Below are 22,265 nucleotides of genomic sequence, written 5' to 3' on the forward strand. Positions count from 1 at the left end.
CTGAGCCACCCAGGCGCCCCCAAGGCTTCTTTCTTTCATGCACACACTGGGCTCTCCTTAAGAGGAATTTGGGAGAATGCTATTTTCTCTTCTCCATCCTGCAGCACCCCCCCCCCTTCCTTCTGGGGTGCTCTTGTCAGCAAAAGCTGATGGGGAAGTGAAGCCTGGGACTAGAGGAAAAGAGAATAAGGGGAAAGGGGAAGTCTGGGAGGGAGGCGTCAGAAGAGGCTGATGGGAGAGGAGACAGAGAGGGCGCCAGCTTGGTCTGTACCCACCAGTCCACCGGCCTCTCCAGCAGCTGCTGAGCTATGAGCCACACCAGAGATTTACAAGGTAGGGAAGGTAGAATCGGCAGAGCCTAAAATGAGAGTAAAGAGATGGACAGACCTGGGCGGGGGCTAGGGGGTGGTGAGCAGGCCTAGGAAGGCAGAAATGTGATGGCCCTGGGCGGGTGTGGGGGTAAGAAGAGGAATGTGAGGTAAGGAAGCATTAACCTTTGTGCCCCCTCAGGAGGAAAAGCCTTCGGGCTGCTGAAGGCCCAGCAGGAAGACAGACTGGATGAAATCAACAAGGTAAAAGGAAGATCTAAGGGGGCAGGGCCTGTGGGAAGGGAACCCTGGACCAGGGGACCTATCCTGCCTCTTGTTCCCCCCCCCCCCAACAGCAATTCCTGGATGATCCCAAATATAGCAGTGATGAGGATCTGCTCTCCAAACTGGAAGCCTTCAAGAGTGAGGGGAAAACTGTCGGGGGGAGGGGGGGGGAGTGAGGAGGGCAGGATTACCCCAAGGACAGAGAAGAGACAGCAGAGACACAAAATCTACATTTGTGGTGGGAAGAAGGGAGGCTGCCCCTATTGCCCCCCTAGTTGCCGTCCCTTTCCTTGGGCTGCCCTGCCCAGCACCCTCTCTGTTTCCCTACACTTTAACAGGGCCCCTCTACCCGACCCGCACTTCCTCAGGCTGCCCTACCTCCTCCTTTCACATCTTCCCCACCTAGGGCTTGGTTAGCAACTCCTTTCTCAATCCCCTGCCATGCCCCCTCCCGCGGACCCTCCAGCCAGCGCTGACCCTATCTGCTTTCTCCCCTCACCCAGAGAAATACATGGAGTTTGACCTGAATGGAAACGGAGATATCGGTGAGAAAAGAGTGATCTGGGGAAGTGTGCAGACCCAGGAAGAGGGAGGTGTCTCCTGCAGTTCTTAGTGGTTTGGGAGAGGGCCCAGCTACCAGAGTAGGAGGGAGGAGAATGGGAATGTGAAGGTGAGGACAGAGAGAGACAGAGGCTCCTCTCCTCTCACCCCCATCCTCTGCCTCTAGATATCATGTCCCTGAAGCGAATGCTGGAAAAACTCGGGGTCCCCAAGACCCACCTGGAGCTGAAGAAACTAATCAGGGAGGTGTCCAGCGGCTCTGGGGAGACTTTCAGCTACTCTGACTTTCTCAAGATGATGTTGGGAAAGAGATCTGCCATCCTAAAAATGTGAGGGTCCAGTTCCAACCTCTCCTATACTTACCTGTTTTCCCCTCACCCCTATCCCCGTCCCCAGGCTCACCTACACATTACTCAGCATCCATTTCTTCCCTTCTTTGAGGGATCCTTCCAAGTTCCTATCCCTACCCCTTGTTCTAGTCCCCACAGCCCCAAGCTCTCCCATCTCCACTTTCCTTCCTCTTCCTCCCACCATAACAACCCCCATCCTCTTCCAGACTTTCTTAAAAGGTTTTTTTTTTAATGTTTTTTATTTTTTATATTTGAGAAAGACAGAGAGACAGATAGACAGAGCTCAAGCAGGGGAGAGGCAGAGAGATGGAGACAGAATCTGAAACAGGCTCCAGGCTCTGAGCTGTCAGCACAGAGCCCTATGTGGGGCTCGAACTCATGAGCTGTGAGATCATGACCTGAGCCAAAGTTGGCTGCCCAACTGACTGAGACACCCAGGCGCCCCTTCCAGACTTTCACAGTAGCCTAAAACGTATTCTCTTGAGAAGGCTATCTCCTGATCCCTCTGTCTTTTCCCATCTCAACCAGGATCCTGATGTACGAGGAGAAAGCAAGAGAACAGGAGAAGCCAGCAGGTCCCCCAGCCAAGAGAAATATCTCTGAATTGCCCTGATTTATGGTAGGGGAGATGTGGTGGGATTGATGGGGTTCCTAATCACCCCAGCATGGAAAAAGAACACAGAATTGTGAGCCACAGTTACACTAAATTAAATAAACTATCCTCCTTCTCCAGATCAAGTCAGCTCGGTCTCCGTTTGGGGGGAATTTTATCCTGGGTTTAGGGAGAAGTGAGGCCCTTTGAGGGAAGGGCAGCGAGGATTTGCCCAAATGAACAATCCATCCATGATTTTGTTTTAAATGTTTATTTATTTTTGAGGGGGGGAGGGGGAGAGAGATAGGAGGACAGAGAATCTGAAGCTGTCAGTGCAGAGCCTCACACAGGGCTCAAACTCACAAACAATGAGATGATGACCTGAGCCCAAGTCAGAGGCTTAACTGACCCAGCCACCTAGGGGCCCCTCCTTCACAATTTTGTAAAGTGTCAACCACAGCAGATGGTTTTGTACTCCAAGGGAGATTCCAGATATATGATAGTCCTGATCTCAAGGAATTTAGATGGAACAAAAAGACATGTGCAAACAAACAAACAAAAAATCACTCAGGTCCACAAGGAAGAGCAAGGATTATTTTTTTTTTTTTTAAGATTTTATTTTTTTTAAGTAACTTCTACACTCAACATAGGGCTCCAACTCACAACCCCAAGATCAAGAGTCACGTTCTCTATTGACTGAGCCAGCAGTCATCTCGAGCAACGATTACCTTGAACTGATATTCTCCATTACTAGTCTTTGTAAATTTTTAAAAGATGTTTATTTATTTTTGAGAGAGGGAGACAGAGAGAGAGCATGAGTTGGGGGGGGGGGGTGTTGCAGAGAGAGAGGGAGACACAGAATGTGAAGCAGGCTCCAGGCTGTGACCTGTCAGCACAGAGCCCTACATGGGGCTCAAACCCACAAACTGTGAGATCATGACCTGAGCCAAAGTCAGAGGTTTAACCAACTGATAATTTAAATGTTAAATTAGTCACTGAGGTCGTTTTGGGGAACAACCTGCAGAAACTAAGTTTAATGAAGGGAAAGGGGGCTTCTTTTAAGAGGTTATTGAGAACAGATACAGGGGATACTGAATCCCTGGGTAGCAGAAAGGATTAAAAAGCCAGTCCCAGGAAAGGCAGGAACCTCAGAGTTCCTGAGCCTTCAGTGAGGCTATCACTGGACCTTTCCTCCAACTGTAGGGAAAAATCTGTTTTATGATGGCTGACAGGACTGATCAGGGAATTTCAGTCCCTGCCTGAAGACTTCCCTTCCGGGTTCTTCTTCCCACCCTGCTTGCCTCAGGCGCCAAATTACTAATAATGAGGAACGCAGAAGTAACAGACTATAAATTGTCCCCTCTGTTAATGTTCTGTGCTCAGACCTCTGGAGAATGATCTCCTCTGAGCCCACCGTTGTAAATAAGCCTCCTTCCTTCCAAGATCTCCGAGTGCCGCTTGGTTCTTCTGCCGGGTGATCCAGACCAGTTTGTGTAACACAACGTGTCCAGATGAGTTAACTTAGCAACTCCCAGTTACTGGCTACTACTTCTGATTTCCTGACTTTCCGGGAAGAGGTAATCCAATTAGCCCAGCTCGTTTCAGGTACTGAGGACAGACTGTTGGCTCTTCCCAATGGTGAAGCCAGGTTGGCCTCCTAAAGAGCGCTACAGTAACAACTGTATGGGACTTCAGATGAGGAAGAGGTCATTTCAAGTTGAATAACATATCCGAATATAATGAAATCAACAGCTAACTTTATTGAGCACCTACTATACGTGAGATACCAGCCTAAATGCTTTCCATATATTAATTCTCTTAATCTTTGCAACAACCCTGGTGATACTAGGGAGGATACAAAGGATCTAGAGCTTAAATAATTCGTTCACCCAGGATAAATAAATTGGGTTATATTCATACCTCAGACTATTATTATGCAGCAACGAGAATGAACAAAGTACAACTATATCAACAATGTGGAAGAATTTCATTAACATAATGTTAAGCAAAAGAAGACAGATGCAAAAGAACCCTTACTGTACAGTTCTATGTGGATACAGTACAAAATCGGGTAAAACTAATACATGTAGCAGGATGGTCAGGGAAGATGAAAATTTTGAATGGGTGATCAGGGTAGGCCTCACTGAGAAGATGACTAACACTGAACAAGACCTCATGGAGGTAAAGGAGCGAGGCATGTGGGTTTCTGGGGGAAGAACCAACTTGGCAGAGGAAAGAGAAGCAAAAGGGTCCCAAGGTGAGACATGTCTGGTAGAGGTAGGGAGAGTAATAAAATCAGGGGGCAAGTCATTTAGGGTCTTGCGGGCTACTCCAAGGACTTTAAGAGAAACAGAGGCATTATAGGACTTTGAGCAAGGGAGTCCTTTGAGGCTTCCTTTGAGGAAAGGTCCACCCTGAGTGCAGTGTAGAGGACAGACTGTAGGGACAGGGGTAGGGACAAGTGAGGAGGCTGTTGCTATAACCCAGGTGAAAATTGAGAGTGGCTCAGATCAAGGTAGAAGCAGTGTATGTGAAAAAGCTGGATTCCAGGTATTTTCTCAAGACAGGAGTTCCTGTCTAATTGAGAGTGGGGAGTGAAATAAAGAAGAGAGTCAATGAGGATTCCAGGGTTTTTGGCTTAACTGTAATTTTTAATTTCCATCAGCTGACATGTGGAGAGGACAGGTTTTGAGGTTCCGGAGATCAAATGTTCAGTGTTGGACCTACTGACTTTGAAATGTTCTTTCAGAGGGGCACCTGGGTGGCTCAGTCCAACTTCAGCTCAGGTCATGATCTCGTGGTTTGTAAGTTCGGGCTCTGTGCTGACAGCCCAGAGCCTGGAGCCTTCTTTGGATTCTCTTTCTGCCCCTTCCCCAGGCACGTGCACTCTCTCTCTTTCTCAAAACTAAAAAATAAAACACTAAAAAAAAAAAAAAAAGAAATGATTAGATACCCAATAGGAGATGTCAAGTACATATATGTGTCTTCAAGTCTGGAGTTTGGGAGAGAGGTCTGCGATGAAGATATGCATTTGGGAGTCATCAGCACAAAAATGCTATTTCAAGTCAGGAGATTGATGTTCATGACACACGCAGGTTGGGTAAAGGGCTGGGGTGAAGGCTTGACTGGAGTCAGTTTAAGAATGCATGACAGGAGGGGGCCTGGGTGGCTCAGTCTGTTAAGCATATGACTTCTGTTCAGGTCATAATCTCACATTTCGTGAGCATGAGCCCCACTTTGGGTGAACATGAACCCCACTTAGGGTAAGCCCCCCCTTCTCTCTCTGCCCCTCCTGGGATACTCTCTCTCTCTCTCTCTGCCCCTTGCTCACTTGCACGCTCTCCCTATCTCGCTCAAAAAAAAAAAAAAAGGGGGCGCCTGGGTGGCTCAGTCGGTTAAGCGTCCGACTTCAGCTCAGGTCATGATCTCGCAGTCGGTGAGTTCGAGCCCCGCGTCAGGCTCTGTGCTGACCGCTCAGAGCCTGGAGCCTGTTTCGGATTCTGTCTCCCTCTCTCTCTGACCCTCTCCCATTCATGCTCTGTCTCTCTCTGTCTCAAAAATAAGTAAACATTAAAAAAAAATAAAGAAAAGAAAAGAAAAGAAAAGAAAAAAGAATGAATGGCAGGAAGGAAATCTGACTGTAAGTATGGATAACTCTTCCAAAAAATTTTGCTGTGGTAGGAGACCTGGAAGAGGGGATAAGAGAATCATTTTGAATGTTTAAGAACTGAACTCATCTCAACTATTGTAATGAAGCTCAGGATAAAATTCTTACCTGGTTCTTGCTAATTTTTCTGCTCTAATTTTCCATACTAGAGAGGCAGTCTCTTAATTTAGTCACATCAGCTGAGGCACAGATCCCGAAAACCATGCCTCTGCTCATCAGTTCACTGGGCCTGAGCTGTGCACCCTTTCCTCAAACTTGGCTAAATCCTAACTAGTTCTTCACATTTTTTAGTAAGAGTCAAGTTTTTCTAGAAGCATTTCTGAACCTCCCCAGGCAGGATCTGATTGTATTCCTCTACTTCCAGAATGTATTGTGGATGTCTCCGGCGGCTTCATAACAGTTGTGGAAGGATTTACTGAACGGTTAGTAGGTCTGATTGGAGCACAGTAATAGAAGACAAAGGAGGAAACTAGTACCGCATTTCGTAGAATAAAGCCCATCGTGAAGAGAATACAAATTGCCAATAGTATCAGATATATAAATACATTCATGAAAATTGTTATAAAATTAAATGTCTTAGTCATTGGTTGCTGATATGCTAATGAAGAGGTTATTCCTACCCTATCTTTGTTCAAATGATTTGCATGTATTATGCAAATAAACAACTATCGAAAGAATGCCTACAGTGCACGGTGCCGACGATACACTCCCCTGGACCTCAGGATTGGCCTGTCTATCCACTTCATTTGCATGACGTGATTTAATAACTAGAAGGCCCCACCCCTCTGGAGCTTTCGCCCCTTACAAATGGACGCGTGTGTCGGGGACTCTTCCCTATTATCTAGGCTCCGCCCTCCGGCAGCTAATCCTTTCTGTCCCCTGCGTTCGCTCGGTCTCCTCCACTGAAAGCACTATCAGCCTTGCATCGTTTCCTTCATCTTCGCATCCCTACGTCTCACCGCTCCCATCTTTCCACGAACGCACGACGCACGCTCCGCCTCTCCTCCCTCCCCCCCACCTGCCCCTATTCGTCGTGCAAATTCTGCGCCCCAACCGTCCGGCCGACAGACGCTGCATTCCCTCCCCCTCTACGCGTCTTAACGGCCGACGCCGGGGGCGCGTCTCTTTAGCCAACCGGCGTCCTAGCGCCTGTAAGTCCCTCCTCTTTATGCAAATTACCTGTGCCTGCTCCGCACGCCCTGCTTTTTTTTTTTTAAATAGGGACAGCCCTCAAAGTAAAGAAGGATAGGGTGGGAAGTGCCCCGCCCTTTATGCAAATCAAGGGGCGTGTCGTGCGCTGAGGGAGGCGGGAGGTGGGGGGGTGCTCCCGGGGGCGGCGGTTGCCCGGATGGGCCGTTAGTCGGAGCCCAGCCGCGGAGTGAGCGAGGGAGACGGGAGGAGCCGAACCCGGCGCCATCCGCCGCCATCCGCCCCCGCCCCACCGCCATCCCACCTCGGGGAGCCCCTAGGCCCCGGTCCCGGACCCCCGCGCACCCGGCCAGGTGAGTCTGGGGAGCCGAGTGCTAACGCCCTTTTCCGGCGCGGGAGCGGTGGTGGCGGCGGCGGCGGCGGCAGTGGCGGGCCGGGGGGAGGAGAAGCTGCCATTAGCCGCCGCCATTTTGTCCTCCTGCTGCTGGGGCTTGCCTGCCCCTCCCCCTCCGATACCCCCAGCTTGGTACCCGCACCTCCAACCCCTCACACAGAGTGTATGCCCTGCCCCTTATCACCCACTGTCCTGGTTTCTTGGAGTGACCCCTTTCTTGGGCCGGTAACTCCACACCATCCGTTGCGCTCTTGGCCTCTTCACCCCAATCTGTGGGTCCCCTTCGCTACCGCCACTCTGGGGTGGGCCGCGCCCGACGATCCTCGGAGTGTCTCCTTTCCTCCATATTGGACCCCCTCCACCATCAACCAGTGCTTGAGTTCCCCATTCTTGACCCTCCTGTTCGCGTCGAGTCACTCCCACCCTAGAACCCTGTTTTTATCCTGCATCCTTGATTTTTACGTTCCTCAGTCTTCCTCTGCTTTTTAGTTTTTCCTGTGTCTTTTCCCCTCTGTGACTCAACCCCCGTTTTCTTCTTGGGTGTCTTGACGTTGCCCTTTTATTTTGTTCTGTCTTTACCGTTTCTGCTTGAGTGTATTATTTTCCACCTGCTTTCGTGTTGATCCTTCTTTATTAGTGTTATTCCACTATTCTTCTGTGTCCTTTTCTTTCATATATTTATTTTCAAACATTCAGAGTCTTTAAACACCTACAGAGCAACCCCCATTCCCTCATCTTACCTGTCTTAAAGTTCTCCCTGATTTTCATCCTGATTTTACCCACTTTTTGCCCTGTGTTTGCCTGGATTTCCCACCACCTTCCATCTCTTTCCTGTACGCCATTCTTTCCTATAAATGAATGCCTGGTCACTCAGGAACTGACTGATGATGCAGAGTTTGGCCTGCTTAGGGAGGAAGGGATATTGGGGAAAGAAATGACTGCTGATGGATATTCTTACTGAGGGTAGGAAAATGAAGTTGGTTCTGGTTTTGGCCCTATGATTATGGAGTGTGCTTGAGGTAGCTCCATAATGTTGTTTTTCTCACATCTACGTAGGGTTAGTCAGAGCCCAGCAGTGTTCATTTCATCTTGACACAAGATTTTTTTCCAGGAGCTGGGATAGGGGCAAGTGCAGGAAATGATGGGGTGAATGTTCCAAATACTTGGGGTTCTGTAGCTTGGGAGTATGTAGAGCCCCAGTTGTTCCATAAGGAATTACCTGGCACCAGCCCTCAGTCTGGCTGAGCAGGCTCGTAAAATTGTTAAACTCCCAGCATACCTTCATGCAAACCTCCCCAGATGGGAGTGAGGCTTCTGGGAAAGGAACCTGGGGCACAGTTAGGGAGTTGGTGGTCTAATAAGTGGGGGATCTGAAGTTCTGTTACTTGCAGAATGGAGCTTTATGCCTTTTTCTGCTTTTGTCTAAGGCTGGGACTTGTCATGTTTTATTGTACATCTCTGGAATGATTTCTGTGGGGGGAGAAGAGATTATGAAGAGAGATAATGAAGTAGCTGCTACCCTTTATAGCCTGGCACAAAAGGAAGAGTGTGTTTACTACTAGGAGGATACTAAATTTTTTATCTGGATTTGCTTGGCAAGAGGTGTCTGGGGGAAAGAGGCACCATGGCATTTGGGCTCTGTGGGAGTTTAAGGGACTGGGGACTTTGAATAGGCTGGAGGCAAAGACACCAGAGGGCCACATATCTGGGTCCCTAATGAGAACAAAAAGGACCATCTAGGTTCTTTTGGAGTTAGTAAAGGGAGCAGAGACTGAAACACTTGGTGTCTGGCCCACAGGCTCCGGCACGTTTTGGGGGAGGTGCCTGCAGGACCCAACGTACTCAATGAGCTTCCAGCGCAATGTCCGATCGCTCGGGGCCGACTGCCAAGGGGAAGGATGGAAAGAAGTATTCCTCGCTCAACCTGTTTGATACGTATAAGGGCAAGTCCTTAGAGATCCAGAAACCCGCTGGTGAGGGTCCTGCGAAGATGTTCCTAATTCCTAGAGGCTGGGCATACATTTTAAAGCTCTTTGAAGGGAAATGGTTATAGTGCAAATATCAAAAGACTAGAGAAACACTAGAGACTTCCAAGTTTTATTTTAGGTCCCATAGGGGACGTTGGTCTTTGGATGAACACCATTTACCCTCCTACAAAGGCGTGTCTGTAGTTCCCTGTCTTTGGACACGTAAGAATCGGAGGAAGAGAAACGTGGATTTGGAGAAGTCTGGGGCCAGCTTGCTTCATGCAGGCTCAAGATCAACCATCCAACAGAGAAGCATCAAGTGTAATTAATGCATCTTAGTTTTTCCAGTGGAATTTCAGGGATTGCTGAAGGCAAAGAAAGGAGTGGTTTCTAAAAGGAGTTTGTCTATAAGACATTAAGGGCATATAAATGGGACTTAGGAGAGAAAGCTGTCAGATCACCCATGTGGGATGTTTTTTCACCCTCTCATCTTTTCTCCAGTTGCCCCTCGCCATGGCCTGCAGAGTCTTGGGAAAGTTGCCATTGCCCGGCGTATGCCACCCCCAGCCAACCTTCCAAGCCTGAAAGCCGAGAACAAAGGCAATGACCCCAACGTCTCACTAGTGCCGAAAGACGGAACAGGATGGGCAAGCAAACAGGAGCAGTCCGACCCCAAGAGGTAGACAGAGGCCTGGGGGATCTAGAGTGATGAGTATTTTAACTTTGAACTTCAGAATGAGTTGGGGCTTGGTCTAGCCCAGCCACATAAGATCCAGAGACAGAGGGAAGCCCCTTTCTTGGCTATTCCAGGACTCCTGTTAGAGGACTAAGGAATGACACTTTCAGCTTTCTGTCAGGTGGCAGGAAGGCATCAACAGACAGCCTACACAGGGTAACTAGGTTATAGTATTTTGTCGGAACTACTTGTGAACAGTAACAAATGGGCCTGGGTTCACTTATCCTCCATGAATCGGAGAAGTAGGGGAGGGCATCGCAGATTCTGGATAACTTTCCTGTCCTACCATCCCTTTAGTTCCGATGCCTCAACCGCTCAGCCGCCGGAATCGCAGCCACTGCCGGCTTCACAGACGCCTGCCTCCAACCAACAGAAACGACCCCCAGCAGCCCCCGAGGTATGTGAAGAACTGGATGTTACTGAAGGGCTGGAGGCAAGAATGGTTTGTAGCTCCACCACCCACCATCACGATTTATTTTTCTGCTTCCCCAGAACGCTCCTTCGGTTCCAAGCGGGGTAAAGTCCTGGGCACAAGCCAGCGTCACCCATGGAGCACATGGAGATGGTGAGTGCAGGGCTGCTTGGGGAGCTTGCTCAGTGCTCTTGTGGTAGGTAGGAGCCCTGCACTATACCTTCAGCAAAGTGTTCTCAGTCCTCTGGCTAAATTTTGGGCCCTGTATTCAGTTTCATGGGCCACATAAGCAAATTCATGTGTCTTACTGGAAGGTGAAGTGGTGTTCCAGAGCTGACCTTGTTTCTTGGGGAATGAGTATGCAGTACGTAGGGGGTGAATTTTAAGACAGGAACTTGATGATCTGGTGCCTATCAGAGCCTTCCACTTTCATGGTACGTTGTCTCATGGTAAATATGCTTCTGTCTTCTGTGCACCCCAACCCCAACAGGTGGAAGGGCATCAAGCCTACTGTCACGATTCTCTCGCGAGGAATTTCCGACCCTGCAGGCGGCTGGCGACCAGGACAAGGCTGCCAAGGAAAGGGAGTCTGCCGAACAGTCGTCTGGGCCCGGACCAAGCCTCCGCCCCCAAAGTGAGTGGTTGCCATTTGTGAGTTGAGTGGGTAGTGAGTGGTTGGTTATTTTTTGCCCAGAGCAACACCTTATTCTATCTCAGAGCCAAGTGTTGGCTTATTCACCTTCTTCTCCATTTTAAAGCTATGTTCCTTCTTTGCTTTTTCCAAAATAAAGATTCTACAACTTGGAGGGACGGAGGTGGGCGTGGCCCTGATGAGCTGGAGGGCCCAGACTCCAAACTTCATCACAGCCATGATCCCCGGGGGGCGCTACAGCCTTCAGGCCCACCCCAGTTCCCTCCATACCGCGGAATGATGCCGCCCTTTGTGAGTTTGCACATCTAGTTTTTGAGTGGTTGTGCTTGAAGCTTGAGATTTAGCAATTAGCACTTAGTTTTTGGAGGGGGCAGAGAGAAAGCAGGGGCCTATGACAGAGGGGAGGACAATAGGTTTAGGTAGCTGGTTGGCTCTTTGTCCCTCTAAGCAGCTGCTGTTGGGACGTTTTGCAGATGTATCCCCCGTATCTCCCGTTCCCTCCGCCCTATGGACCCCAGGGGCCTTACCGATATCCTACTCCTGATGGGCCCAGGTGAGTAACCCAGCTCTGGGTTTGTGATTGGGGACGGGAAGCCTATTAGGAAGGGAGATGATCTTCAAGGCCCAGAGTCTTCTATGTGTATTTTTTTGGTTTTGTTTTCTTTTGTTTTTGACATTTATTTACTTATTTTGAGAGAGGGGGAGCAAGCGGGCAAGGGGCTGAGAGAGAGGGAGACAGAGAATCCAAGCAGGCTCCACACTGTCAGTGCAGAGCCTAATGTGGGGCTCAAACTCACAAGAACTGACAAACTGTGAGGTCATGAGCTGAGTGAAATCAAGAGTTGGACACTTAACCGGCTGAGCCACCCAGGCACCTCTTGTATGTGGTTCTGTAACATGCTTTTACACTCTCTCTCCTATTTGTCTTTTCATATGCAGCCGTTTCCCTCGTGTGGCGGGCCCTCGGGGCTCAGGGCCGCCGATGCGCCTTGTAGAACCTGTGGGTCGGCCTTCGATTCTTAAAGAGGATAATCTCAAAGAGTTTGACCAGTTGGACCAGGAGAACGATGATGGTTGGGCAGGTTAGTGGATATGAAGGATGAAGTGTTTTGGTCTCAAAAGGCAAAATCCCCTGAATAAATAGGCGGTTGTGTTGGGAGAAAAGGAGACACCAAAGGGTAGGGCAATCACAGGGGGGAAAGCCAAGTCTTGGTAAAGAACTGGGAGGTGTGGGAATGCCAAGACTCACAGTGGCATTCACTTCACTCAGAGGGGGGTTGGCGTTTCCAGTAGTGCCTCCTGTTACGTAGTTCTAGACCCCTTTGAAAGTTACCTGAGATTGGAGAGAACACTTGGGTTATTGCTTTTCACTTTTCCCTCAGGGGCCCATGAAGAGGTTGACTACACTGAAAAGCTCAAGTTCAGTGATGAGGAAGATGGGCGAGACTCTGATGAGGAGGGAGCTGAGGGCCAGTGAGTTCAGAGGCTCAGTTTTTCTCCAAGTAATAAACTCTTAAGTGAGCTGTTTTACAGCTGATTTTAATTCCACTGTTGGTCTGCTCACAGCAAGGAGTCCCAATCAGCTGCTGGTGAGGAACGGCCCCCTGAAGCAGATGGCAAAAAGGGCAACTCCCCCGGCAGCGAACCGCCCCCTCCCAAGACGGCCTGGGCAGAGACCTCTCGGCCTCCAGAGACAGAGCTGGGGCCTCCTGCCCCAAAGCCTCCCCCACCCCCACCTCACCGGGGCCCCGCCGGGAACTGGGGCCCCCCTGGGGACTACCCAGTGAGTGTCTACAATGAGGGGTCAAGAAGGGTTAGTTGTGGGAGATGAGTGTTGGCTGAGAAGTTGAAGCAGTAGTAATAGAGGAAACTGGAGGGAGGGCCAAGAATGGGCTATAGGACGTGTAGAGCGGTAGAGTATCTCTGCAAAGGTCTGGAACATCTTTGGTGTTAAGGGAGTCTGGGTTATAAAAGGAAATTGGGATGCTAATGAGGAAGAACAAGGAGACCTGGGTGTCTCGGAAAGGAGAGAAGAAACAAGATTAGGATGAGTTTGCCCCCTACCCAGAGAGGCCACCAACCCAAGGCCAGTGCCTGCACCCGCAGCTAGAGACAGTTGATCAGTCTGTACAAAGATCAAAAACCTGACGACTGACACGTCTGGCCTTGCCGGATCTGCCCATTGACAGGATCGGGGGGGGCCTCCCTGCAAGCCCCCAGCACCCGAAGACGAGGATGAGGCCTGGCGGCAGCGGCGAAAACAATCTTCATCAGAGATCTCCTTGGCTGTGGAGCGGGCCCGGCGACGCCGAGAAGAGGAAGAGCGCCGCATGCAGGAGGAACGCCGGGCAGCCTGTGCCGAAAAGCTCAAGCGACTTGATGAGAAGTTTGGGGCGCCCGACAAGCGGCTCAAAGCAGAGCCTGCTGTCCCACCTGCTGCCCCTCCTGCCCCGGCTCCACCACCTGCAGTCCCCAAAGAACTCTCTGCGCCTCCAGTTCCTCCACCAGCACCAGCCCCAACACCAGAAAAAGAACCAGAAGAGCCGGCCCAGGCCCCTCCTGCCCAGTCCACCCCCACTACAGGTGTGGCTCCAGCTCCCACCCTGGTGAGTGGTGGTGGCAGTACCAGTAGCACCAGCAGTGGCAGCTTCGAAGCCAGCCCAGGTATGGAGATGGGGCTAGGGTACTACCAGGTGTCCCAGCTCTTCAGTGTTTGGGCTGAGGGTACAGGTGGTATGGGTGGGAGGAAATGAAGTTGGTTTATTGGACTGTGGCAGATGAAAAAAGCTCTTTGCTCGTGTGGATATTTGAATTCCTGGATATGTAGTGACCTAAAACCACTTCGTATAAGCTCAGTCTGGAGCAAGGGGTAGAAGGCGTCTGTCATTTTGGTGGTTTCATGGGAATTTAATGCCACCGTCATTGTTTTTAAAAGTAAGTGCTTATCTTGAGAGAGGGAGGTGAGAGCTGAGGTGATGGGTATTCGTGGCATACCTGTTGGTGTACTGGGCCACTGATGATTATCTTTTTTATCAACGCAGTGGAACCCCAGCTGTCCTCAAAAGAGGGTTCTGAACAACCAGAAGAGGTTCCTTCTCCTGCCACAACCCCTGCCCCGAAGGTGGAACCCAAGGGTGATGGGGTTGGTCCCAGCCGACAGCCCCCCAGCCAGGGCTTGGGCTACCCCAAATATCAGAAGTCATTGCCACCTCGTTTCCAGCGGCAGCAGCAGGTGAGATCAAGTTATTTCCCCCATTAAGAGCTGTTTCTGTCCCTGGCTTCGATGTTTATCCCGTTTGTAAGTTGCCTTCCGGGTCCCTCTACTACCTCTTGTCTCTCTTGTGTCTCTTTGGTTTCCATGTCGTCCAAGTGTTGATCACATGTGTGTATTAACTTTGCCTTGTTGTGTGTTTCTCTTTTTCTGTTGAGGGTGGTGTGGGGGTTTTGAGGTCTCTCTTGTCCCCTCTTCTGTCCTTGCCCAGGAGCAGCTTTTGAAGCAACAGCAACAGCAGCAGTGGCAGCAGCATCAACAGGGTTCTGCCCCACCCGCTCCGGTACCACCATCACCGCCCCAGCCTGTGACCATGGGGGCTGTGCCAGCTCCACAGGCTCCGCCCCCACCCCCCAAGGCCCTGTACCCAGGTGCTCTGGGCCGGCCCCCACCCATGCCCCCAATGAACTTTGATCCCCGGTGGATGATGATTCCTCCTTATGTGGACCCCCGGCTCCTCCAGGGCCGGCCCCCTCTGGACTTCTACCCTCCTGGTGTGCATCCCACTGGTAAGGGCCCTTGCATGGGAGTGGGTAGGGGACACTTCAGTCCCAGGAAGTGGGTATCGGCATCTTGCTGTGGGAATAAAGGGTCACCGGTGAAGGAGGTTGGGGCAGGTATGTGGTTGTATTGCTGAGGTGGCTCTTTGTTTCAGGACCATCTTTGGGAAAGAAACGGTGGTCTTTCATTGGCCAGGATTTACTTGGGATTCGTTGATTTAGTCTGGGCAAACTGAGTGGATAGGGTAACTCTTTCAGGAGTGCGCATCAGGCCCAGACTTGGCAGGTATAAGAGAGGAGTTGACATTGATGTGACTGACAGAAGCAGATTGGGGAGATGCTTTTTGAGCTGCAGGGCCTGTCATGCAAGAGAGGGTTAGCTTTCTCATCCCTCTTGTTTTCTTAGGCTTAGTTCCCCGGGAGCGCTCAGACAGTGGGGGTTCAAGCTCAGAGCCGTTCGAGCGCCATGCACCTCCCCTGTTGCGGGATCGGGGCACCCCACCAGTGGATCCAAAGTTGGCCTGGGTAGGAGATGTCTTCACCACCACGCCCACTGACCCCCGCCCGCTCACCTCCCCGCTGCGCCAGGCGGCTGATGAGGATGACAAGGGGATGAGGTGAGTCTGTAGTGAAGTGAGTGCATTGCCCCTGAAAGGGTCTGGGCTAGGAGAAAAGGTTCTTTGGATTATTGGTGCAGTGACAGGAATAAGTGTGAGAGGAGCGTCTGGGTGGTAATAAAGTGTTCTCTTTCTCCACCTAGTTGCAGTTTTTTTCATTCTAATTTCCAGTTTTTTTGTTGCCCTTTTAGGAGTGAGACCCCTCCAGTACCTCCCCCACCACCCTATTTGGCCAGTTATCCAGGCTTTCCTGAGAATGGAGCCACTGGGCCCCCGATCCCTCGCTTCCCCCTGGATGAACCAGCTCCTGCAGGGCCCCGTCCACTCCCTTGGCCCCCAGGCAATGATGAAGCCACCAAAATACAAGCTCCCCCGCCGAAGAAGGAAACCCCCAAGGAGGAGACTCCACAACTGACGGGGCCAGAAGCCAATCGAAAGCCAACCCGAGGAGTTGGAGGCCAAGGCCCCCCTCCACCTCGCAGAGAGAGCCGCACTGAGACCCGCTGGGGTCCTCGCCCAGGCAGTAGTCGTCGTGGGATCCCTCCAGAGGAACCAGGGGCCCCTCCCCGCCGTGCTGGGCCTATAAAGAAACCCCTGCCACCTACGAAAGCTGAAGAGCTCCCTCCCAAACCCCTGGAACAGTGTGATGAAAGCCCCAAGGTTCCAAAGCCAGACCTCCTCAAGACAGCAAAGGGGAAGATAGGGGTCCCCAAGGAGACCCCACCCAGTGGGAATCTTTCCCCTGCCCCAAGGCTTCGGAGGGACTACTCCTATGAAAGAGTGGGTCCTACCTCTTGCCGGGGCCGGGGCCGAGGCGAGTATTTTGCCAGAGGGAGGGGTTTTCGGGGCACCTATGGGGGCCGGGGGCGGGGAGCCCGAAGCCGAGAGTTCCGCAGTTACCGAGAGTTCCGAGGAGATGACGGGCGTGGAGGTAGTGCAGGTGGACCCAGCCATCCCCCTGCTCCCAGAGGCCGCACTGCCAGCGAGACGCGAAGTGAGGGTTCGGAGTATGAAGAAATCCCCAAACGGCGCCGGCAGCGGGGCTCAGAAACGGGTAGTGAGACCCATGAGAGCGATCTGGCCCCCTCAGACAAGGAGGCTCCTCCACCCAAGGAAGGAGTGCTCACCCAGGTTCCTCTTGCTCCTCCACCATCGGGAGCCCCTCCTTCACCAGCCCCAGCCCGATTTTCCACCGCCCGTGGTGGGCGCGTCTTCACTCCCAGGGGAGTGCCGTCACGCCGGGGTCGAGGAGGAGGGCGGCCCCCTCCGCCCATTTGTCCAGGCTGGAGCCCTCCGACCAAGTCCCTGGCCCCCAAGAAGCCTCCAACAGCTCCTTTGCCACCGAGTAAGGAGCCTTTGAAAGAGAAGCTGATCACAGGGCCTCTGTCCCCCATAGCCCGGGGAGGCAGCAGTGGAGGCAGCAACGTGGGCATGGGTGTGGAAGATGGGGAGCGGCCCCGACGGAGGAGGCACGGGAGGGCTCAGCAGCAGGACAAACCGCCTCGGTTCAGGAGGCTGAAACAGGAACGGGAGAATGCGGCCAGAGGGACTGAGGGCAAGCCCTCTTCCCTAGCCCTTCCAGCCCCTGCCTCTGGAGTGGAGGAGACACTCACGACAGTTTCCATGCCCCCACCCCCACGCCGGGCAGCTGCCAAGTCTCCCGATCTGTCAAACCAGAACTCCGATCAAGCCAACGAGGAATGGGAGACTGCATCAGAGAGCAGCGACTTTGCCAGTGAGCGCAGGGGGGACAAGGAGGCTCCCCCGCCAGCATTGCTGGCCCCCAAAGCTGTGGGAACTCCCGGGGGCAGTGGAGGCGGAACCGGACCAGGCATTTCAACCATGTCCCGTGGAGATTTAAGCCAGAGAGCCAAGGATTTGAGCAAGCGGAGCTTCTCAAGTCAGCGGCCTGGCATGGAAAGGCAGAACCGGCGCCCAGGCCCTGGCAGCAAGGCTGGCAGCGGTGGCAGCAGCAGTGGAGGAGGTGGGGGACCTGGAGGGAGGACTGGCCCAGGGCGAGGAGACAAGAGGAGCTGGCCCTCTCCCAAGAACCGAAGGTGGGTAGGGACAGGCTATTAAGTTTATTCTAAGGTTAGACTGAGGGGGAAGGGAGAGAATCTGAAGGAAAGGGAAGTTGGGCACCATGACTTTGAGATCTAAGGGCACATGGGCTGCTGGGCGCTGGAACACCCACATGTAGGGAAAATAGAAAGCAGTTGATTGAGTCTGGAACGTGTGTGTATTGTATGCATATTCTCTATTCTTTGCTCTCTATTCTGTAGACCCATGCCATACACCTAGAATTTGTTAGATGTGCTTAGAAACACCTGGATTTTAACAGGGAGGTGGGAGAGGTTGGAAGACTTGACTGGTAGGGAAAGAGTTAACAATTCCATGAATATTAGAGTTGATGCTCTGTTCTCTTCAGCAGACCTGAGGAGCGTCCCCCAGGGCTTCCTCTGCCTCCCCCGCCTCCCAGCAGCTCGGCTGTCTTCCGCCTGGACCAAGTTATCCACAGCAACCCTGCTGGCATCCAACAGGCTCTGGCCCAACTCAGCAGCCGCCAAGGGAGTGCAGCTGCACCAGGGGGGCACCCAAGGCCCAAGCCTGGGCCTCCCCAAACCCCCCAGGGCCCCTCCCCTCGGCCCCCAACTCGATATGACCCTCAGAGGGCCAACAACAGCGTCGGTTCGGGTAAGCTGGAGGGGCTAAGGGTGGGAATGTCTCCATCCCCAGAAAAGGTCAGGTGCTAAAGGGGGCAGAGTCTGCCCTAGGGACCTTGATGGGTGTCTGCACTGACCAAAGGTGGAAGGCTTGGGAGGGGCTAACAGGAAAAACTAGGATCAGATGTAGACCAAGGCAGATGCTGACGGATTTCCCCTTTTCCCCAGACCCCCACTTCGAGGAACCAGGGCTGATGGTGAGGGGGGTGGGCGGAACTCCCCGGGACTCTGCCGGGGTTAATCCCTTCCCCCCGAAACGGCGGGAGCGGCCTCCCAGAAAACCGGAGCTGCTGCAGGAGGTGAGGGATAGAGCTTGAGATTGTGTTTCACTGCTCTTACTCCTGAAGGTTCTCACTTATGTTTTCTCCACTTTCTCCTGTTCTGTCATTGCGTCCTTACCCCCAGATTCTCCGTTATGAGTCACTTCTTGTCTCCCTTTTTGTCCCACACCTCATTCTGGCCCAGCCACTTCCACTCCCCAGTTCCCACCTCACTTATGTTTTGTTTCTGGCCTTTCTCACCTTTAGGAATCTTTGCCGCAGTCTCATAGTTCTGGATTTTTGGGCCCCAAGCCTGAGGGCCCAGGCCCTCAGGGAGAGTGCAGAGAGGCAGGGACAGAGGCCCTGACTCCTCACATCTGGAACCGTTTACATACTGGTGAGTACAAATGAGCAGTGGTTGAAAAGGGCGATGTTAAAGAGCCAAGAGGGCAAGGTGGCCTCTGGACTGCCTCTCATCTCTGCTGTCTGGTGCTCTACCCAGCCGCTAGCCGGAAGAGTTACCGGCCTGGCTCCATGGAGCCCTGGATGGAACCCTTGAGCCCTTTTGAGGATGTTGCTGGAACAGAGGTAAGTGACGATGGGAAGGGAGTGTCTGAGCTGGGATTCTCTTGTGCACTGGTAGAGCTTCTCCACCTGGTCTGGGTTGTCCAGGGCTATTTGCTCACATAATTTCTCCCTTTTCTTCAGTTTGTATTTTGTAAACGTTAGGTACTGACTGCTGACTTGACTTATTTTGATTTAACTTTTTTCCCACTCCTCTCAGATGAGTCAGTCTGACAGTGGGGTGGACCTGAGTGGGGATTCTCAGGTGTCATCAGGTCCCTGCAGCCAGCGAAGTTCCCCTGATGGAGGACTCAAGGGGGCAGCAGAGGGGCCTCCCAAGCGGCCTGGAGACCCCTCACCCCTGAATGCTGTTCCTGGTGAGGGTTCACCTGGCTCTGAATCCTCTGAACCTCCTAGGAGACGGCCACCTGCTCCCCTTGATGGGGACAGAAAGGTAAAAGAAAAACAAGAGGAATGTTTCTGGGCCTCTGACTTTGGCCCTACATTTGTCGTCTCCTCTGTGCTTCTGTGTTTTGGGGATTCTTTCATTTGGGAGACGTGACTTGACTTCCTTTACTTCCCCAATGTAGGAGCTGCCCCGGGAGCAGCCTTTGCCCCCTGGCCCCATTGGCACAGAACGGTTGCAGCGTTCGGACCGAGGCCCAGAGCCCAGCTCCCTCCGGCCGTCCCATCGATCTGGGCCCCCGGTCCAGTTTGGCACCAGTGACCAGGTCTGCATGGGCAGGATCTGAGTACCTTGGGTTGGGTGAAGAGGGGAAAATCTGGAGGTGGGATGTGGAGGATACAGGTCTTGAGTCATGGGACAATCTCCCTTGCATCACTACCACAGGACTCGGACTTGCGCCTAGTGGTAGGAGACAGTTTAAAAGCAGAGAAGGAGTTAGCATCAGTCACTGAGGTGAGTGGGAGAATGAGTTTGGTGTAAAGGCCTTCGGTTTTTGGAAAAAATGTCTGGGTGTGACCTGGAATCCAGGAAGCCCAAACATTGCTTCTGACAAGGCTTTTTCCTCATAGGCCATCCCTGTATCCCGAGATTGGGAGTTACTCCCCAGTGCTTCTGCCTCAGCTGAGCCACAATCCAAGAACCTGGGTCCTGGGCACTGTGGCCCAGAGCCCAGTTCCTCAGGCCAGCGTTTGTACCCTGAGGTCTTCTATGGCAGCCCTGGGCCTCCCAATTCTCAGGTAGGTCCTATTTCCTGTCCCATGACCCCTTTCTGCCTGCTGCCCCTTAGTGTCTGTCTTTCTGATTTGTGTAGTTGTAAAATGCCATTTTGTTATTTCATTTTTCTCCTTGGCTTTTACTGTAGTAGGTGGGGTGGGAGATCCTTTCTTGACCAGAAAAATGAGCTATTCCAGCCTTGCTCTCCCTCAGGTCTCGGGGGGAGCCATAGACTCTCAGTTACATCCCAACAATGGAGGCTTCCGCCCTGGGACACCCTCACTTCACCCTTACAGGTGAGACTCAATGACTGTTGATCTCAGAAGGACACGCAACTGTGTCTCAGTGGGAGGGAAGGGGAAGACCTGTTTCTGGGGTATGAAACACTAGTAGACTTAACTTGGAACAAACGATTCTGGTTTCCTGACTCCTTCTCCCCACTTGACTTTTTCCCCCCCTCCAGATCACAGCCCCTGTACCTCCCCCCGGGCCCAGCGCCCCCCTCAGCACTGCTTTCTGGGGTAGCTGTCAAGGGCCAGTTTTTGGATTTCTCTGCACTGCAAGCAACAGAGCTGGGGAAGCTGCCAGCTGGGGGAATCCTCTACCCTCCACCTTCCTTCCTCTACTCTCCAGCTTTCTGCCCCAGCCCTTTGCCCGACCCACCCTTGCTTCAGGTGAGAGGTGGGCAGGTGCTGGGCTTCGGGAGTTAGGGGTGGGGGAGAATGCTTTTGGGAGTTGACATTTCTCCCTGTTGTCTCCCAACAGGTGCGCCAGGATCTGCCATCCCCCTCAGATTTTTATTCTCCTCTGCAACCTGGTGGCCAAAGTGGGTTCCTCCCCTCAGGGGCCCCTGCCCAACAGGTACCTTTTGTTACTTGTCCCTCATTGTTTCTCTACCCAATTTCTAGCTTTTTTGTCTGAGTTTGTTTCTGGTTTTATGACCTTCCTCCCTGCCCTTAATACCCTCCCCTCGACATTATTTCTTAATTACAGATGCTTCTACCCATGGTGGACTCACAGCTGCCTGTGGTGAACTTTGGCTCCCTGCCACCAGCGCCACCTCCTGCCCCACCGCCCCTTTCTCTGTTACCTGTGGGCCCTGCTCTGCAGCCCCCCAGCCTGGCTGTGCGGCCCCCACCTGCTCCTGCTACTCGGGTGCTGCCTTCACCTGCCAGACCCTTCCCCCCTAGCTTGGGGCGAGCCGAGGTAAGGTATAGGAACTGAAGTGTGAGGGAACTCCTAAGAGCTAGGGGTAGGGATTCAGAATCTCCAGGTGAATTGAGTTGGGAGGCAGGAGGCTCATGAATTTTTTTTCCTTCAGCTGCACCCAGTGGAACTAAAGCCCTTCCAGGATTATCGGAAACTGAGCAGCAACCTTGGGGGACCTGGGTCGTCACGTACTCCCCCAGCTGGAAGGCAAGAGGAGGGAGTGGGGATGCAGACTGCTCACCCTTAAGGGCTTTCTTACTAAGGGGCCAGGGAACAGGGGTCAGGCTTGCCTTAAAAACTTTTTCCTTTAGGTCATTCTCTGGCCTCAATTCCCGTCTCAAGGCCCCACCATCTACCTATAGCGGAGTCTTCCGCACCCAGCGCATCGACCTCTACCAGCAGGTGAAGGGGAGACCCCTGTGGCCCCAAGTCTGAATCCAAGAGTTACCATCTGAGTTCCTGTCTTTTCCATCCCTGACTTCCCAGTATGACCTCTATGTACCTATATCCTAGGCCTCCCCACCGGATGCCCTGCGCTGGATGCCGAAGCCTTGGGAGCGGACAGGGCCACCTTCTCGAGAGGGGCCTTCCCGACGGGCAGAGGAGCCTGGGTCTCGAGGGGACAAGGATCCTGGGTTGCCCCCACCCCGCTGAGGGAGTTCCCCTTGCCCCCCACCCCCCGGGGCTTGTATATAGATTATAAATATATAAGGGGGAAAGGGGTGGGTGGGGAGGGGTTGTGGGGCTGGGGCCTCACTTCCCCTCCACCCCCCTCCCCTGGTCCCCTATCCCTGGGGCCGTTTGTTAAAAAAGAGTAATAAAAGGATTAAAAAATTTTTCTGAAATGATTTTGGGGATGGGTTGGTTG

The 22,265-nt window shown here is 52.5% G+C and overlaps 2 protein-coding genes and 1 non-coding gene across 9 annotated transcripts; all 3 read left to right on the forward strand.

Annotated features, from left to right (window-relative positions):
- Nucleotides 1-218: 218 nt before the first annotated feature.
- AIF1 (allograft inflammatory factor 1) lies at nt 219-2,238 on the forward strand. 3 transcript variants are annotated; one of them, XM_045497635.1, is made up of 6 exons: nt 219-333; nt 511-572; nt 665-731; nt 1,097-1,138; nt 1,321-1,483; nt 2,033-2,238. In XM_045497635.1, the coding sequence occupies exons 1-6, from the start codon at nt 309-311 to the stop codon at nt 2,115-2,117; spliced, it is 444 nt and encodes a 147-aa protein (XP_045353591.1). In that variant the 5' UTR covers nt 219-308; the 3' UTR covers nt 2,118-2,238. The 3 variants fall into 3 exon arrangements, with proteins under 3 accessions (XP_045353591.1, XP_045353592.1, XP_045353590.1); XM_045497636.1 differs by lacking the exon at nt 1,097-1,138; XM_045497634.1 differs by lacking the exon at nt 665-731 and having other exon boundaries at nt 1,000-1,138.
- A 4,819-nt stretch (nt 2,239-7,057) lies between these two features.
- Nucleotides 7,058-22,245, forward strand: PRRC2A (proline rich coiled-coil 2A). Of its 5 annotated transcripts, none has more exons than XM_045497637.1 (31): nt 7,058-7,265; nt 9,105-9,279; nt 9,775-9,952; nt 10,307-10,406; nt 10,502-10,574; nt 10,912-11,055; nt 11,213-11,364; nt 11,547-11,626; nt 12,013-12,155; nt 12,456-12,546; nt 12,640-12,856; nt 13,263-13,737; nt 14,115-14,305; nt 14,556-14,853; nt 15,251-15,461; nt 15,653-17,518; nt 17,890-18,155; nt 18,353-18,483; nt 18,712-18,841; nt 18,947-19,032; nt 19,229-19,462; nt 19,599-19,739; nt 19,859-19,927; nt 20,044-20,211; nt 20,402-20,484; nt 20,652-20,862; nt 20,954-21,049; nt 21,182-21,394; nt 21,510-21,604; nt 21,709-21,799; nt 21,911-22,245. In XM_045497637.1, the coding sequence occupies exons 2-31, from the start codon at nt 9,168-9,170 to the stop codon at nt 22,049-22,051; spliced, it is 6,486 nt and encodes a 2,161-aa protein (XP_045353593.1). In that variant the 5' UTR covers nt 7,058-7,265; nt 9,105-9,167; the 3' UTR covers nt 22,052-22,245. The 5 variants fall into 5 exon arrangements, with proteins under 5 accessions (XP_045353593.1, XP_045353594.1, XP_045353595.1 ...); XM_045497638.1 differs by having other exon boundaries at nt 17,893-18,155; XM_045497639.1 differs by lacking the exon at nt 19,859-19,927.
- On the forward strand, nt 9,453-9,583 carry LOC123610066. Its single transcript, XR_006718091.1, has one exon. It is a non-coding gene; the product is annotated as a small nucleolar RNA SNORA38 (small nucleolar RNA).
- Nucleotides 22,246-22,265: the final 20 nt, after the last annotated feature.

The sequence above is a fragment of the Leopardus geoffroyi genome, chromosome B2 (genome assembly GCF_018350155.1).
Source record: "Leopardus geoffroyi isolate Oge1 chromosome B2, O.geoffroyi_Oge1_pat1.0, whole genome shotgun sequence".
Lineage (NCBI taxonomy): Eukaryota > Metazoa > Chordata > Mammalia > Carnivora > Felidae > Leopardus > Leopardus geoffroyi.